Source organism: Petaurus breviceps, unplaced genomic scaffold (assembly GCF_028583685.1).
Source record: "Petaurus breviceps papuanus isolate PSGF00001 unplaced genomic scaffold, PetGlider_PUasm1.0 90281, whole genome shotgun sequence".
NCBI lineage: Eukaryota > Metazoa > Chordata > Mammalia > Diprotodontia > Petauridae > Petaurus > Petaurus breviceps.
In genome coordinates this window covers 893,928-910,161 of record NW_027187205.1, presented here as the reverse complement: position 1 = coordinate 910,161, position 16,234 = coordinate 893,928, and the positions used below count along the sequence as shown (strand labels likewise).

The window sequence follows — 16,234 nt, the reverse complement described above, 5'->3', positions numbered from 1 at the left end:
GGGCTCCAGATTTCTTGAGCTAGGAATAGCCATGCTCACCTCCTTCCTGATGAAGGACCTAGACAAACATTCTATAAAGTCAAACTGTGGCCATAAGTCCCTTGTATTGTGTTTTCTAACGCCAACAGCTCCCTCTAATCCCTTCTCTCCCCTCCAAAACACGCACAGAATGAGCTAAAATTCGGAGGTAGGGGACAGGGTGAACAGCTTGCTGAAATCACTGAGCCTTGGGCCAAATAATCCTGGGCATGCCAAAGCAAGGGCTGGGCTGCCAAGGGACCAGGAATTTCCCTATCCCTAGACTCCTTTAAAAGCATACACACCTAGAACAAAGATCACCAAGCTGTGTGTACTTTCTTTTTCTTTTAAATTCTTACATTTATTTATTTATTTTTAGTTTTCAACATTCATTTCCGCAAGATTTTGAGTTATAAATTTTCTCCCTGTCTTTCCCCTAACACCCATACCAAAGGAGCGAGCCTATTAAATACCCCTTCCCCCCAATCTGCTCTCTCTTATATCCTCCTCCTTCCCCCCGCTAACTTTCTAGTAGGGCAAGATGAATTTCTATACCCCAGTGCCTGTATATCTTATTTCCCAATTGCATGAGAAAAAACAATTTCCGTGTGTTCTTTCTCCAGCATTAAATTGACAGGCCCTGAAGCTCAAACACTTAATGATAAGATTACCATTTACATAGAGCTTCATGGTTTATAAAGCAATTTTACAGCCACTCTCTCATTTGAGTCCACTATTATTATCCTCATTGTACAAATTAGGAGACAAAGGGTCAGAGAGGCTAAAATAATCAGTATGGTCACAGGAAGTGTTAGAGAAAGAATTCAAGCCTAATTTCTGTCCTGATTCCAGGTCCAATTTTTTTCCTTGTATCATTCTGCCTTGACCCTCCTGATAAAGGGAGGGCCGGCCTGGTGCAGGCTGGTCAGACTGGACCTCTCCTCAGTGATAGAGAGAACACAGGGACTGAGATGGCCAGATTGACTGGCTGATGGATGGATATCCGTGACTATAGCGCAGGGGTTGGTAACCCACAGCCTAGAGGCCACATGTGGCCCTCTAGGTCTTCAAGTGTGGCCCTTTGACAGAATCTAAACTTCACAGAACAAATCCCCTTAATAAGAAGATTATAATAGTATATATTAATAATATAATATATAATGAAAAGGCTACACTAGCTATCATACCGACCTCTGAGCTTCTTATCCCTGATTTTTGTTTTTTCAGTATCTCTTGAGGTCTGTTTACCCTAGATTGGAACATTTGCAAGTGGTTCCAATTGATTATCCACTTCAGTACTGAGAAAACTGATTGTTTTTTTCTTACATTAATAGCCAAATATCGAATTAGGACTAAGATCTTTCCCCTTCCTCTTCCTCATTTAGAAATCATCCACTGTAGTTTATTCAGGCAGCCTTTGAAGTGCAGGGCTTATAAAGAGATGAATTCTTAGGTGAATCTGACACAACTGGAAAACTCAGATTTGTTCAAAAGGTAAAGAAATTTTAATTTAGGTGATTTGATAGATTCTGGCCCCTTGTTTTACTCAGGTCTGGATAAAAGGGGATTCTTCCTTTTGTCTAGATTGGATAACATAGGTATAGAGAAGTCTCTTTGACCAAGACTGAGGGATCAGAGTCACTTCCCCAGACCCTCATTAGAATCATGTTCATTCTCTTATTACTTGTTAACCAGAGTTTATTTCCACCCTTGTGTATACCCCCTTTTCCAAAGGCTTTATAAAAGACTCTTTGATCACTAAGAGAAATAAATGAGCCCATTTTGTTGACTACTTGCTAGCTACAGTTAATAAAATTGATTATAATTTACCCAGAAACTCTCTCAGAAATTTTCAGTTGCCACAGTATTTAAAACACACAGACCCTAACCACTAAGGCCACTCTGAGTCAGTCTATAGGGCCCATTTCCTGGGAGTAGTTATAGGTATAGCTTAATTTCCCAGAGCCAAATCAGCAGGAACTTGCTTTTTTTTTTTTTTTTGCATGTGGCACCAGTTCCATCACAAAGCCTGGTAGTTAGCTTAAGGTAAGAGTGGCTACCACCCTGTTCTTTAAAAAAAACTTAACAGTGGGTGGCTAGGTGGTGCAGTGAATAAAGCACTGGCCCTGAAGTCAGGAGGACCTGAGTTCAAATTTGACCTCAGACACTTAACATACTAGCCATGTGATTTTGGGCAAGTCACTTAACCCCAATTGCCTTCCAAAAAACAAAACAAAAAACCCCCCCAAACTTAAAGGGAGTACCAAAGATTGCCCAGAGCAGATCCAACCATATTTTGTTACTTTAATGGACCTGTGATCTCACTGACGTGAGTGTTCTTTCTCATAATGCAAAGCATAACCCACTCACACTTGCCTACCATGTATAATTCTTGTCCATAAACTCCCATCGATTTTCTCAGTATTCATCCACAATATTTACCTAAGATTAGTGTGATGATCAGCCAACTCTATGGTTTGTCCATCCAGCTGAATATCACAGTATGGACATTTTTCATCCACTTGATTTTTCCTCTGTGAATACTTAGAACTCTTAAATTATCATGGTCTCACTTAGGAGGCTCTAAAATGTTTTGGGTCTTGACACAATCAATACAATGTTATATACAAAAAGGAGCATCTGAAGGACTTCATTGTTTAGAGGGAATCACTTTTTGATTTGATCTTGGCATTGGACACCCTCCAAGACCGCAGCAAAGGGGGCATACACTCCCTGTTTTTTTGGGGGGTCCTCCTTGTTATATACTTCATTTGATATTAGAGCATGGCTCCAGAGGAAATAGTGAAGCTGGTGACTGCAGAACCCTTCCTCACTTAAATCCAATTCACTCACAAATCATGACATCACCTTCCTGATGTCATAGTCTCTTCAAGAATGAAGGACCAACAACAGTTTGATATTAGTAATCAAAGCATCATAAAATGGAAGTTCAGAAGGAAGCACAAAGTAGGAAGCATTTTTTCAAATATAGAATGTGTTGTATACTTTTTATATAGTTAGGTAGCACAGTGGTTAGCATACTGGGCCTGGAGTCAGTAGGAACTGAATTCAAACTGGGTCTCAGTCACTTACTAGCTGTTATGACCGTGGCCAAATCACTTAACCCTGACTTCCTCAGTTTGCTCACATGTAAAATGAGCGGGAGAAGGAAATAGCAAACCCCTCCAGTGTCTTTGCCAAGAAAACACCAAAGAGAGTCACAAAGAGTCAAACACTACTGAAATAAATGACTTAACAACAACAACACATAAAGTTATGTCATTATGCCTTTCAAGGATTCTTGCATGATTTTGACATATAAATGAGACAACTTGGAGAAGAGACATTTATGGACGCATTTTGTTCCCCTGAACCAAAGGCTTATTTGCAGCCAATAAACAAGAAGCACCATGGGATCTTATATTCTCTATGCCTTCCAAACAATTGTGGGATTACAAAGATGCCGTCTGCTATAGAATGCCACTGGTCAGAGCCTACCTGTTCCACACCTTCATCAAGGATGCTCTTGCTATGCATGTGGATTATTTTCATAAAAATTTCGTAAAATGGCATGCAATTTTTTTTGTTCCTCCTTTGATATTGAAATGTTCATGTTTGCTACCTTGATAGCAAAAAGGAAAAATAAATAAATTTATAGAAATGAGAAAGCAGTTACATGGGCTTTTACTGATATTCTCTCAATTGCCTTTTTAGGGGGTGGGAGTGTGACTAATTAGATGAAAGGTTTTTTTTTCAACTCTTGGTACCCTTTGACCTCACATACACTTTGATAATCTATCTCTCAACACCTCTACTACAGGCCTTTGCTGTACTTGATCTAATCCAACTGTTCTTCCCATCTCAGGTGTCTCTATTGCCACTCCTGTTTCTGCACACAGCACACCCAGGGCTAAAGTGAGAGGCCAAGTGTGATGATTCCATTTGTTCTCAATGGTGATAAGAGTTATAAAAAACTTTGACAATTTTTTTTCATTTTTTTCTTGTTTGTTGTCCTTCCAGTTTAATCCTTAAATGACCTCGAGAAGATTTTGAGTCTCTTGCCAAGCTTTCTTTAAATTTGTTTTTTCCCTTTATTGCTTCTCACTATTTTATGAAACATTTCTGCTCAGAATCTTCCACTCTCATCCTCTGTAAGATTTTACAAACAAATTGATTTTCTAAAACAGTGTTATCCTTGGCTGCCATATTTCTCTGCTTGGCAAAGAGACCAGGGTGCTTACTTGCTGAGGCAGTTTCTCAGCTCTATTGGTCTCATGATGTTTCAGTTAAGCCTTTTTTTATACTCTTTCCACAATTTTGAACTTATACACCAAAAAAAAAGGGTACTCTCAAATATACAGCAGAGCACAAAAAGGTATATGAAACCATGAATCTCCATTTCATGGAATTTGCTTAAAAAAATTAAATATACAACAAATTATGTATTTTTTAAAAATGCCTGCAGTTCGGGGCTTCCTTCTGAACTTCATTCCATTCTATACATTTTTAAAAAAACATTTCTATGGAGGCAGGTAGGTGGGGAAGTGAATAGAGCCCTGGCCCTGGAGTCAGGAGGACCAGAGTTCAAATCTGACCTCAGACACTTAGCACTTATGGGTACTAGCTCTGTGACCTTGGGCAAGTCACAACTCCAATTGCCCTGCCTTCTCCCCTCCAAATAGACAAAACAAAAAAAAAAACAAACCAAAAAAAGCCCCAATATTTCAATGGTCTTTTTTTCAGTATCATGAGTATTAACCCTCTGTCCCACAATGAGTTGCCCCTCCCCCAATTAGAAAAAAACAAGTGAAGGGGGTGGAGGGTGGAGGCCTCCATGCAGAGGCCACATCCAAAAGATGCACCTCCCCTGACCTGGGGCTCTGTGCCTGGGCCAAGCTTCTCCCTCTGCTGTGTTTTTAGATGAGGGGATGAAACCTGCTTGGCGTTATCCTGGATCACCGGGGTTTCTGCACCCACTTCCATCTCCTAGGGTTAGGCCTATCTGGATCTATGAGGTTGTGATAGTAATGGCAATTAAAGATTCCCCTGTATTGGCTTGGTTTTCAAATTGATTGTATTAAAACCCAGAGTTTGTTAATCCCACCTGTGGGATGGGCTTGTTGATGTGAAAAGAAAGTCCTGAAGTGGGAGGAGCTGGTGATGTAGATTTGGAGAGACACTGGAGAGAGGCGGAAGATCTTTTTTTTTGGAAGCAGCACCTCGTGGAGAGAGAGAGAGACTAAGAGGATTGCTGGTGGCCGCTTTGAATTGCCCTGGACTTTTGAGACCTGCCCCCTGAGCTGCCAAGGACTGAGGAGACATGGCTGTTTTGCTGGTACTTTGTCTGTCTGTTTTGATGTTATTTTGCCAGATTTGTCCACTGGTGAAAGACTGTCCTGTTGAAGAAGTCCTGGAACCTGGCATTTGGTTAAGAAGGCCTGAGACTGTCCTGCAGACAGAGAGTGGATACTGTCCACTGGTGAGAGACAGTACTGTTGTTGCAGGGGTCTGGAGACTGTCCTGCAGACAGAATGAATACTGTCCACTGGTGAGGGACAGTACTGTTGTTGCAGGGGTCTGGGAGCCTTTCTGTTGGTTCAGAAGCCCTGAAGAAGGATTTTCTTGTTGTATGTTTATAGAAATCCTGGGAGAGGGCTTTGCTAATGTGTTCAGGGGTTCTAGGGCTGTTCTACAGACAGAGGATAAATTCATGAAAGGACTGGCAATGTATCTTATGGCCTTGCTAAGCCTTGTCTCTCCAGGAACTAAGATTGCTGAGAACTTGCCTCGTGTCAAGATGAAGAAAAGACCTCCATTTGGGTATTAAGTGCTGTGTTTAAACTTGATGTAACTCTGGGGTAGATTCAATTGTGATCCAGGGGTGGGGAACTTTTGACCTTTTTGTGTTCTATGGTTGAGCAAATGAATGTATTTTACTTATGTTTGGAAACTAATCTCCATTTGAGAAGAGGGGCTTTGTGGTGGACTTAATTAAGGTATAGCCTAGGGGTGGAGAAGTATTTGGAACAGAGACTTTGTAATTGATTGAATGATTGGAAAGTCCTGGGGTGGGGTAGGCCTTGGAGATTATTTAATCACACTTAGTAAATGCTGTATTTTGAATGATGTCATGTTTTGATCTTCTCTGTTCTGGGTTTGTTACTGAATAAAATAGAGAGCACCTATGCTGGTATTTTGAACCTGGGAAGTTGCCTTTCCTTGACATTACATTACAGAGGTGCAGAGCCCTGGATCTTCAAGGCCTTCTATGGCATCTCAGATCAGAGTGCTAGAGACCTCAGAGCCACTGGGAACCCAGGCTCTCCCAGTCTGAGCAATGCTACACTGTACTGGTCATTGACTCTCCTTAGAGCTTCCCAGGGTCCCACTGTTGCTGCCTCTTGACACAGAGCCTTGCTGGCCACACGTGTCCCTGGTCTCCCTGTGGGGAGACTGCCGATTTATTAGTCTGAGCTGGTGATAGCTTTGCTGGACTTATGGCTGACTTTTTTGTATGGGTGACAGAAGGCACTACCCTAGTCATTGGATCATTGTTCAATCTGATGTGAATTTCAGGTTTTTGCTGGAGAAGATATTTGGGAACTAGAGAAGATACCTCAGTATCAGTCAGCTTCTTGGCCAGAAGTCTCTGTGAGTTAAACATCTTTAGGAGATGTTTATAATCTGTTGATGTCAATTTTTAAAAAATCTATTTCCCATCTTTTTATTATCAACAACTTGTTTAAATAGGCCAGGTTGAAGTTATTTTGAGTTCATGCCATTATTCTCATTTTTAGTATTTCTAGCTTTTGTTCTTTAACAAGTCTCTTGCATAACCTTGGAGAACCAAGGGCCACCTCTACCTCATGAAAGCGATCAAAGTGGGATTTTGTGGCAGCCCAAAACCTTGCAGAAATGATTTTTCTAGTGGATATTGGGACACAAGTTTTATGGCCATTAATCTAGATAGTGCTGGAGTTATATGTGTGTATGTATGTATATTATGTCTTTATATACACACATATATAGAAATATATAAGCAAAATAGGTGGCTTTTTTACATAGTAGGGGGGCGCAACAATCCATCCCTATTCATGAATATCTTCCCTTAACTCCTCATCCATCTACCCTAGTGCCTCATTTTTCTACCACCTTAAAGGCCTCCTCAAGGGAATAGGAACATTCAAAGATCATAGGGTTATTGTTTGTGGATCTGGAAGAGGCCTTAGAGACCATCTAGTTATACAAAGATGAAATTGAGGCCAAGAAATGTTAAATAATTTGTTCGGGGTCACATTGCTAGTAAAGGAATATCTAAGATGGTAACTGAACTCTTATTTTCCTGACTCTGAGTGCAGATTCTGTCCATTATATCACAGTACCTCTCAGAGAGAAAGGAAACATGAACCCTGTACTCAAGGAGCCAACAGGGTGTAGCTGAGGGCCAAAGGAGAGGTACAAAGTGCTAAGGGTGAGGAGCAAGGAGAGGGCTTGGAATGACACAAAGGTACATAAACAGGAAAGCAATGAACCAATTCTAGGAATACCAAGTAAACTATTATGGCTAAGTAATCAAATGTGTACAGAGGGATGGTTGATAAGACTGGGCAGGCCAGGTTGAGCCATATTATGGATGGCTTTGAAAGTCAAATCCTAGAGTTGATAGAGAGCCCATACAGCATTTAGTACAACCAGTACCTGAGTAGAAATCCCCTTTAAAACAACCTTAAGTGAGTACTTAACCTCTGCTTAAATACTTACACTGATAGGAAATTCCCTACCTACTGAGGCAGGCCATTTCACTATGGGATGGTTCTAATCTCTGGGAAGGAAAACAAAATCCATCCCTCCACAACTCCATTCATTGTTCCTCATTCTGTCCTCTGGGATTAAGTAGGACATCAGGATCCACCTGGCTCCCTTGGACCACCTACAAACTCAGGGCTTTCCCTGGTCTCTATTTGTTGCTTCTCAGGACAAGCCAAATTCAGTGCTAAGCATTGCAAAACAGAACACTGAAAGAATTCCAGTTTTGGGAACCTGGAATTTGAACTCCAGGATCTAAGGCATCCCCACACCTAGTGACCTTACCTCAGGTGGGCCCTGGCACCAAGTAACAAACAGGTGTAGAAATTTCGGGAGTAGATAAGAGAGGAAGGCTGAATCGAAATCACTAGCTCCATAGCCCCTTGTGGAAGAAATTGACTTGACTCTGTGTAGATCTGGATCTGGCCAAGACATTTTTATTTTAGCAATTAAAGGGGAACAAAATGGTTTATCAGACTCAGAGTCTTGGTACTATATAGAAATTCCTCCACAAGCTGAGGAAAAAATGGATCTTTTCATAATCTTTTACGCTGGATTGGGAAAACAAACAGCCAACCATAGTACAGTTTTGGGTCAGGGGCATAATAACCAAGTTGTGATGGCATACTCTGGGAACAAATAGCCTATTAAATACGATATTTATAGAAAGTTAAGCTGGTGCTCTTAATTGTTCTGTCTAGTGACAACAAAGATTCCCATGAGAAAAAGAATTTCCTATAGTCCTTCAGAATTGCCATGAGTCGTTAGAGTGCTGGACCTGGAGTTGGGGAGATCTACATTCAAAACATGCCACAGATACCAATTAGATGTAAGATCACATGCAAATCATTTGATCTTTTTGGTCCTCAGTTATTCATCTGTAAAATGAGGGGGTTGGACTTATGACCTCTAAGGGCCCTTTCAATTCTACAATCCTCTGATCCCTGGGTATCCGAATCATTATCTCTGCTTCTGGTCATGTCAGCAGATTCATACCCAGGAGCATGCTTTGAGAATATGTTCCCATCCTCCCTCTGGGCCATGCTGATGCCTGCACCCTTTTCTTAAAGGCTTCCAGAAGCCCTGGGTTAGATCTGAAGACACTAGGATTGTCCACCTCTCTGGACCTTGCATTAGGAAGTCCTGAGTTCAAATTCAGCCTCAGACACTTACTAGCTGTTTAACTGTGGGTAAATCATTAACTTCTGTCTGCCTCAGTTTCTTCAACTGTAAAATTAGGATAATAATAATACCTATCTCCTAAGGTTGTGGTGAAGATCAAATGAGATCATTTTTAAAGCACTCAGAGTCTGGCACATAGTAGACAATTAATATATGCTTTTCCTTTCTTTCCCTCCCTCCTTTCCTGCTTCCTTCCTTCTCTCCCTCTTCCTTCCTTCCCTTCTTCCCTCCTTCCTTCTCTCTTTCCATTCTTCTTCCTTCCCTCCCTCCCTTCCTTCCTCCTCTCTCCCTTCCTCCTCCCTCCCTCCTTCCCTTCCTCCCTCCTTCCTTCTCTTCCTCTTCCTTCCCTCCCTTCTTCCCTCCTTCCTTCTCTCTTTCTATCCATTCTTCCTCCTTCCCTCCCTCCCTTCTTCCTCCCTCTCTCCCTCCCTTCCTTCCTCTTCCCTCCCACCCTTCCTCTCTCCCTCTCTTCCTCCCTTCCTCCTTCTCTTCCTTCTTCCCTTCCTCTCTTCCTTCCTCCCTCCCTTTCTTCCTCCCCCTTCCCTCCCTCCTTCCCTCCCTCCCTTTCTCTTTCCCTCCCTTTTTCCTTCCCTCCCTTCCTCCTTCCTTCCCTTCTTCCTTCCTTCCCTAGTTATTCTTTCCTGGGGGGAGGAAGGGAAGATGGGAATAGTACTGAGGAGACTGAGCCAGACACCACCTGGCATAGGGGGCTGCAAAGATCTTTAACTACTTCTATGAGCTTCCTGTGGTAAGAAAGAACATTTGTCACTAATTCATCCCTTAACATCTCTGGGCCTCATTTTACCCATCTGTAAAATGTAAAATGACTCCCCTAAGGTTCATCTCAACTTCAGTAGTTTCCACTCCCTGAGAGCTTAGGGTGCATTATGGCTCCGGGGTAACCTGGGACCACTCACCTCCAGCCCACCCAGGTCTCTGACCTGCCCCCCTCCCCCCATTCATCCTCCACAACAGTGCTACCCATCACTCCATTGTGATCTCCTCCCTTTTTGGAACAGAAAAGAAGAGCTTACAAAAAAGAGAAAGAAACTAAGACTTTTTTCCCCCTTCCTTTCCAGGGGAGCGAGTGGGAGTGAATGCGTCAGAGCTTGGGGAAAAAAAAGATCCCCTGCTCTGGACTTGTTTCTGCAGGTTTGTTATATAATACAGTTGAGCCTCTTGCTCTACCATAGAGAAGGAAAAGCAACCATTTCAGGGAACTGACAGACTCTCACTTGCATAAGCAAGATATGACAGGCTCAGGTCCCAGAGTGGAAGACCGCCCCCACCCCATCCCCTACTCCCACCCCCAAACCCCTCCTCCACACCTGATCAGCTGTCTCATCTCAAGCTAGTCCTCTGTGGTTCCAGGGCTTTCTCTGAGGCTTCTCCAATGGGGCTTCCTTAGCTACCCCAGAGAAAAGTTCACAGAACAAATGCCATAAATACTGTAAGGACCATCAAGTAGGTGAAAAGTACTAGGATTTGGGGTCAGGATACCCGGATTCAGATCCTGGCTTGATTGTGACTTTGGGTAATTAACCTCTCTGGTCTTTAATTTCCTGTATAATTGTAGGTGGGGTGGGGGTTGGACTGTTAGATTATCTATAATCCTTTTCAGCACCTCATCTATGGTCCTCATTTTACAGAGGAGGCAGGACACTGACTTTGTTAGCAGCAAAGCTCATTAATCCTGACTCCTCTTCACTCGCCTTTACATCACATGGAAACACCACTTCTCCCTGGTATCCTCTGTCAAAGCAATCAAGCTGGGTCCCTAGGTTTGAGTATAAAAAATTGGCTTCATCCTGGGGATTTCTGAGGTCAATGGAGAGCACCCCGAGAATGTGACTATCAATGAAGCCTCACCAATCCTGGATAATGCTCTGAGACTACTTCCTTCTCCATCCAGTCACTCTTAGCCTTAGATCTGGCTAGGCACATTCCTATCTTTTCCAAGGGACTCCAAAGAGCCTCTAGGACCTCAGGCCCCTCCTCAGAAAATGGCTGAAAGGGCAGGCTCCTACTTTGAAACCTAGGAGGCAGAGTAGATATCTTTTGCCACACAGGGTTGATACCCTCCTGCCCTTGTCTACAAGAATAATAAAAATCCCTCCCATTTCAATAGCTTTACAGTTTTTCTTGGCACCCCCACCTGAACTTGGTAAGATAGGCTTTGATCATTTATTCCCATTTTAGAGAGAGGGAAGCTGAGGGCCAGTGATTTGCCCCAGGTTGAATAAGGAGTGAGTGGCAGAGACCATGCTTTCTAATTCTGCCTCTGCAACTTATTAACTATGTAACCACAGGTCAACTGTCTGAGCATTCGTTTTCTCAGCTGTAAAATGAAGGGGTTCGACTAGATGGCCTCTAATATCCATTTTAGCTTTGAATTTATGAACCTATGATTAGAACCCAGATCTCCTGACTCCCAGTCCCATGCTCTTTCCACATTATATTTTCTTCATGTCTCCATTAGGGAGGATTGGTCCAGAATTAGAGTTGTCCTTCCCTTATTCCCAGTCTGGGTTTTCTGGGTTTCTTCCATCTCTGCCCTTTCCATCATACACAGACACTTTCCCCTCCTCCCCCCAGCAAGTAAGAAAAAAAACCCCAAGGTGATCTGAAAGATTCTGATACCATCCTTTTTTTTTTTAAGTAGGGTCAAAGTAGCACTTATTCTACAAGCAGGAAGGAAAATCAGCTTCTTGCTTTTCTACGAAATGAATCCTCTTAGCTGAGATTACCAGCAATTTCTTCCCTCATCAAAAAAAAAAAATATATATATATATATATAACATATATAAAGCAAAAATTAAAATTAAAAAAGCAAAAACATAAACCCAGACTCAGAGTAGTGCAGACCCATGATTCCCTCTAGCTTTCTAGTCCCTTCCATCTCTGCCCCTTCCTTGTAAGGAAACACCTGCATGGTTTTCTGGAGAAGGCTGTGCTAGATTATGTATGTTGCAGCAGCTTGCACTCAAGCCTGAATCCCTGAGGAGGCCACTCTCCTCTGCCTACTTGGGGGAGACACTGGCTTTAAGGACTAAAGTCTTGTAATTAATGGCACTATATAAGTGAGGGAGGTGACCCTAGTCCCTTGGGAGTCTTTTGTTCACTGCAATAAGTATCATTTAATCATACCCTCTAAGATTTAGAGCTGGAAGGGACCTTAAGAGTGGAAAAAATTTGGGCCCAGAGTGGCCAAGTCACTTGGCCAAGGTCACAAAGACAGTATTCAATAGACTTAGTATTTGAACCCAGGTCCTTTGTCTCTAAATCCAGGACACTTTCTACTCTTCCAGTACTACAGCCTCCTAATCTGAGGAACCCCATTTGCTAAAATATGGCTTGAGGGTGTGAAGAATGAAGGCAATCACTTCCTCAAAGGTCAGAGGCTAGCTTAAGGGGTAAGGCCTGTCCCACTGGGCAGACTCCTGGCCCTGGTTATTTCTTGATGAAAAGGCCTAAAAATGGGATGGCCACCATATCAAAGACCAGGAGTTGTCTCTTTCCAAAGCACCAAATCCAAAGAATTATTCAGAGCCTTGCACAGATTTCAGGAAAGATTAATTTAAGCAGGAATGGTTATATAGTAACCCAATTAACCTCCCTGGCCTTCCCAGTGAATTATACTATTTTACAAGAATACCCCCCCACCCCCATTCAGGCTAGCCCCATCAAAGGGCCACCCCTCCTCCTTCCTCTTCAAGCTTCCTTGGAATTCAGAAACCATTCCCTTTCTCCCCTGTAGTGTTGTTAGTCACCTCTTCAGAAATACCTGCCACCCCCCCCCCCCCCAGGTATTCAGACAACCAGGGTGGAGCACCCTGAACCCCATCTAATCCAATAAGCACATCATTGTCCTTCATCTGCCATTTAGCTTTGAGACAGAGTGTGTGTGGTAGAGATGGAAAGCTTCCTAGTTTGAGAATTGGGAGACCTGAGTTCTAGTCAGCTCTGCCACAGCCTTCCTTACCTGTGCCTTTGGTCACTCCCTACCCCTTTCCTCAGGGCTTCAGTTTCTTCCTCCAATAAAATAAGGGAGTTGGACCAGACGATCTCTAAGATCTCTTTCAGCTAGCTCTGCCATTCTGCGAGTGTGACATTTGCAAAGGACTCATCCTAATGAATCCTCCATTCTGTGCAGAGCTAGGCCCCTCTTGGTTGCTACCTAATACATATTTTTAGGAATTAGGCCAGTAGCACATTGCCTTGTTCTCCTACCTAGCAGCTTCCCTGTAAAATGCCTCCAATGCTAAAGGAGGCTGTTTCCAAGGAGAACAGTGGAGAGGATGAGGGATGCTGAGCTATCCACCGCCAGCCCAATTCCCACCTTGTTAATAAATGGTCTAGGACCAACAAAGTTATTGACGTTATGGGAGATGGCCAGGACCCTGGGTCCGACGAGGTCTTCCTTCTAGCCTGTAAGGAGAAACAGACCAGGAGGGAAGCGCAGCCTCCAGGGGAGGGCCAGGAAAGGGACCTGCGGCTCCCATCCTCCGGGAGCTCCCCCACTCACCTGCCAGCAGGGACACCAGGTGTCCGAGCACGCTCAGGCAGAGCAGCTTCGCGGGGATCCAGGACCCCATGGTACCCAGCACTGCGGGCGCGGAGATTGACAGGGAGGCAAGCAAGAAGCGAGGCCAGCAAGAAGCAAGGCTCCGACTACGTCCCCCTTCTCCTTCTCTCCCGCAGCTTCCAAGTGCCGCCCCCGGCTTCTGGCGCAGTGACTCCGGCGAATCCCGGGCTCCCCAGCTACCTCCGACTTTTATGATCGCTGTCACTGGAGCCTGCCTCTCTCCGCCTCTTTCTCTGCCTCTCTCCTTTCAAGCTGGTGACCCCAGCTTGGTGGGAGGAGAAAGGAAGGGTAATAGAGCGCCCCTCTTGCTACAGATTTATCAGGATGTTTCCAATAGCACTCAGGAAAAATAGCTTTCGGGCTCAGCTCCCTCAGCATCAGAGGAGGGAGTCTAAGGTGAAAGCCCAACCCACAGCTTTCCTACTCACCCCTCCCTGCCTTGCTTGTTCTTTAAATAAACATTCCCTGCTGTCGAGAGCGTGAATTCCAACTACGTGCTCCTTCCTTTTCACTAACGAATAATTTCTTCCTTTTTCCTGCGTTTCTGTAGGAGTCTAAGGCTTTCTTTCTTTTAATTTTATATTTATTTTTAGTTCATATCATTCATTTCCACAAGATTTTGAGTTACAAATTTTCTCCCCATTTTTCCCCTACACACCACCCCAAAACAGCGATCCCACTGAATATCCCCTCTCCCAATCTGCTCTCTCCCATATCTTCCCTCATTCCCCCTCTGACTTTCCAGTAGGGCACAGTGCATCTCTATGCCCCAGTGCTTGTATATCTTATTTCCCAGTTACATGTAAAATAATAATAATAATTATATATATATATATATATATATATATATATATATATTTAAACATTTGATTTTAAAACTTTGAATTCCAGATTCTTTCCCTTCCTCCCTGGTCACCCACCCTTGCTGGGAAGATAAGTAATTCAATATAGGTTGCACATGTGTAGCTATGCAAAACATTTCCATAGTGGATATATTGTGAATGACTGACTATATTTTCCTCCATCCTATCCCCCCCCCTACTTGTTGTTTTCTACTTTGATCCTGTCCCTTTTCAAAAGTGTGTGCTTCCAAATTCCCCCCCCCCACCCCCCCCACCACCCACCGCAGCTTGCCCTCCCTTTCCCTTTCCTCTTCTATATGAGATAATTTACCCCATTCTGTCTCTCCCCATCTCCTCTCATTATATTCCTCTCTCACCTCTTAATTTCACCGTTAAATATCATCCCTTCCTATTCAATTGGTCCTGTGCCCTCTGTCTTTGTATACCCTGTTTCCCCGATAATAAGACCTATCCCGAAAATAAGCCCTCCCCTTACTGTGTAAGATTCCTCTAAAATAAGCCCTCCCCCGAAAATAAGCCCTATTGAGATTGCTACTGTAGTGAAGGTGATCCCCTTCACTATGCACCATCCCCCCCGCCTGTGAAACACACGCCGCACTCCGAGCTGCATCCAATCAGAGCTGCAGCAGTGAGCCCATCATCCTGTTCTTCCCCAGTGATTTGCTTATTGAATAAAGGTACATTTTTTTTGTTCACATTTACCTGTTTATTAAAATTGCTGTCAATGTTCATTAAAATAAGCCCTCCCCTGAAAATAAGCCCTCTGGTGTTTTTCTGTCCAAAAAAAATAATAAGACAGTGTCTTATCAGGGAAACACGGTACATATATACACACTCACATATGTATTCATACCCCCATATATCCTCCTATATAGACATATATATATATATATATGCACATTTCTATTCCCTTCAACTATTCTCATACTGAGAAAAGTTTCATAAGTTACAATTATTGTTTTTCCATGTAGGAATGTAAATAGTTCAACTTTGATAAGTTCCTTATGATTTCTTTTCCAAACTGTTTACCTTCTCATGCTTCTCTTGCTTCTTGTATTTGCATGTCAAATTTTCTATTCAACTCTGGTTTTTTCATCAAGAATGCTTGAAAATATTCCATTGAATGACCATATTTTCCCCTGAAACATTATACTCAGTTTTGCTGGGTAGGTGATTCTTGGTTTTAATCCTAGCTCCTTTGACCTCCGGAATATCATATTCCAAGCCCTTTGATCCCTTAATGTAGAAGCTGATAGATCTTGTGTTATCCTGATTGTGTTTCCGCAATAGTAAAATTGTTTCTTCCTGGCTGCTTGTAATATTTTCTCCTTGACCTGGGAACTCTGGAATTTGGCTATAATATTCCTAGGAGTTTTCTTTTTGGGATCCTTTTCAAGAGGTGATCAGTGAATTCTTTCAATTTCTATTTTGCCCTCTGGTCCTAAAATATCAGGGCAATTTTCCTTGAGAATTTCTTGAAGGATGATTTCTAGGTTCTTTTTTTGCTCATGGCTTTCAGGTAGTCCAACAATTTTTAAATTATCTCTCCTGGATCTATTTTCCAGGTCAGTGGTTTTCCCAATGAGTTATTTCACATTGCCTTCTATTTTTTTTTCATTTGTTTGGATCTGTTTAATAGTATCTTGATTTCTCATAAAGTCATTAGCTTCCATTTGCTCCAATCTAATTCTGAAGGAATGATTCTCTTCAGTCAGCTTTTGAGATTCTTTTTCCATCTGGCAAATTTGGCTTTTTAAGGCATTCTTCTCCTCATTGCCTT

At 42.8% G+C, this 16,234-nt stretch overlaps 1 protein-coding gene across 1 annotated transcript in view; it reads right to left on the bottom strand.

Moving 5' to 3' along the window:
* The window catches only part of CX3CL1 (C-X3-C motif chemokine ligand 1), a 28,058-nt gene extending 14,061 nt beyond the window's left edge, over positions 1-13,997 (bottom strand). The window contains exon 1 of the mRNA XM_069107800.1: positions 13,532-13,997. Coding sequence (XP_068963901.1) covers positions 13,532-13,601 — 70 coding nt within the window. The 5' untranslated portion in view covers positions 13,602-13,997. The remainder of the gene's footprint in view (positions 1-13,531) is intronic.
* Positions 13,998-16,234: the final 2,237 nt, after the last annotated feature.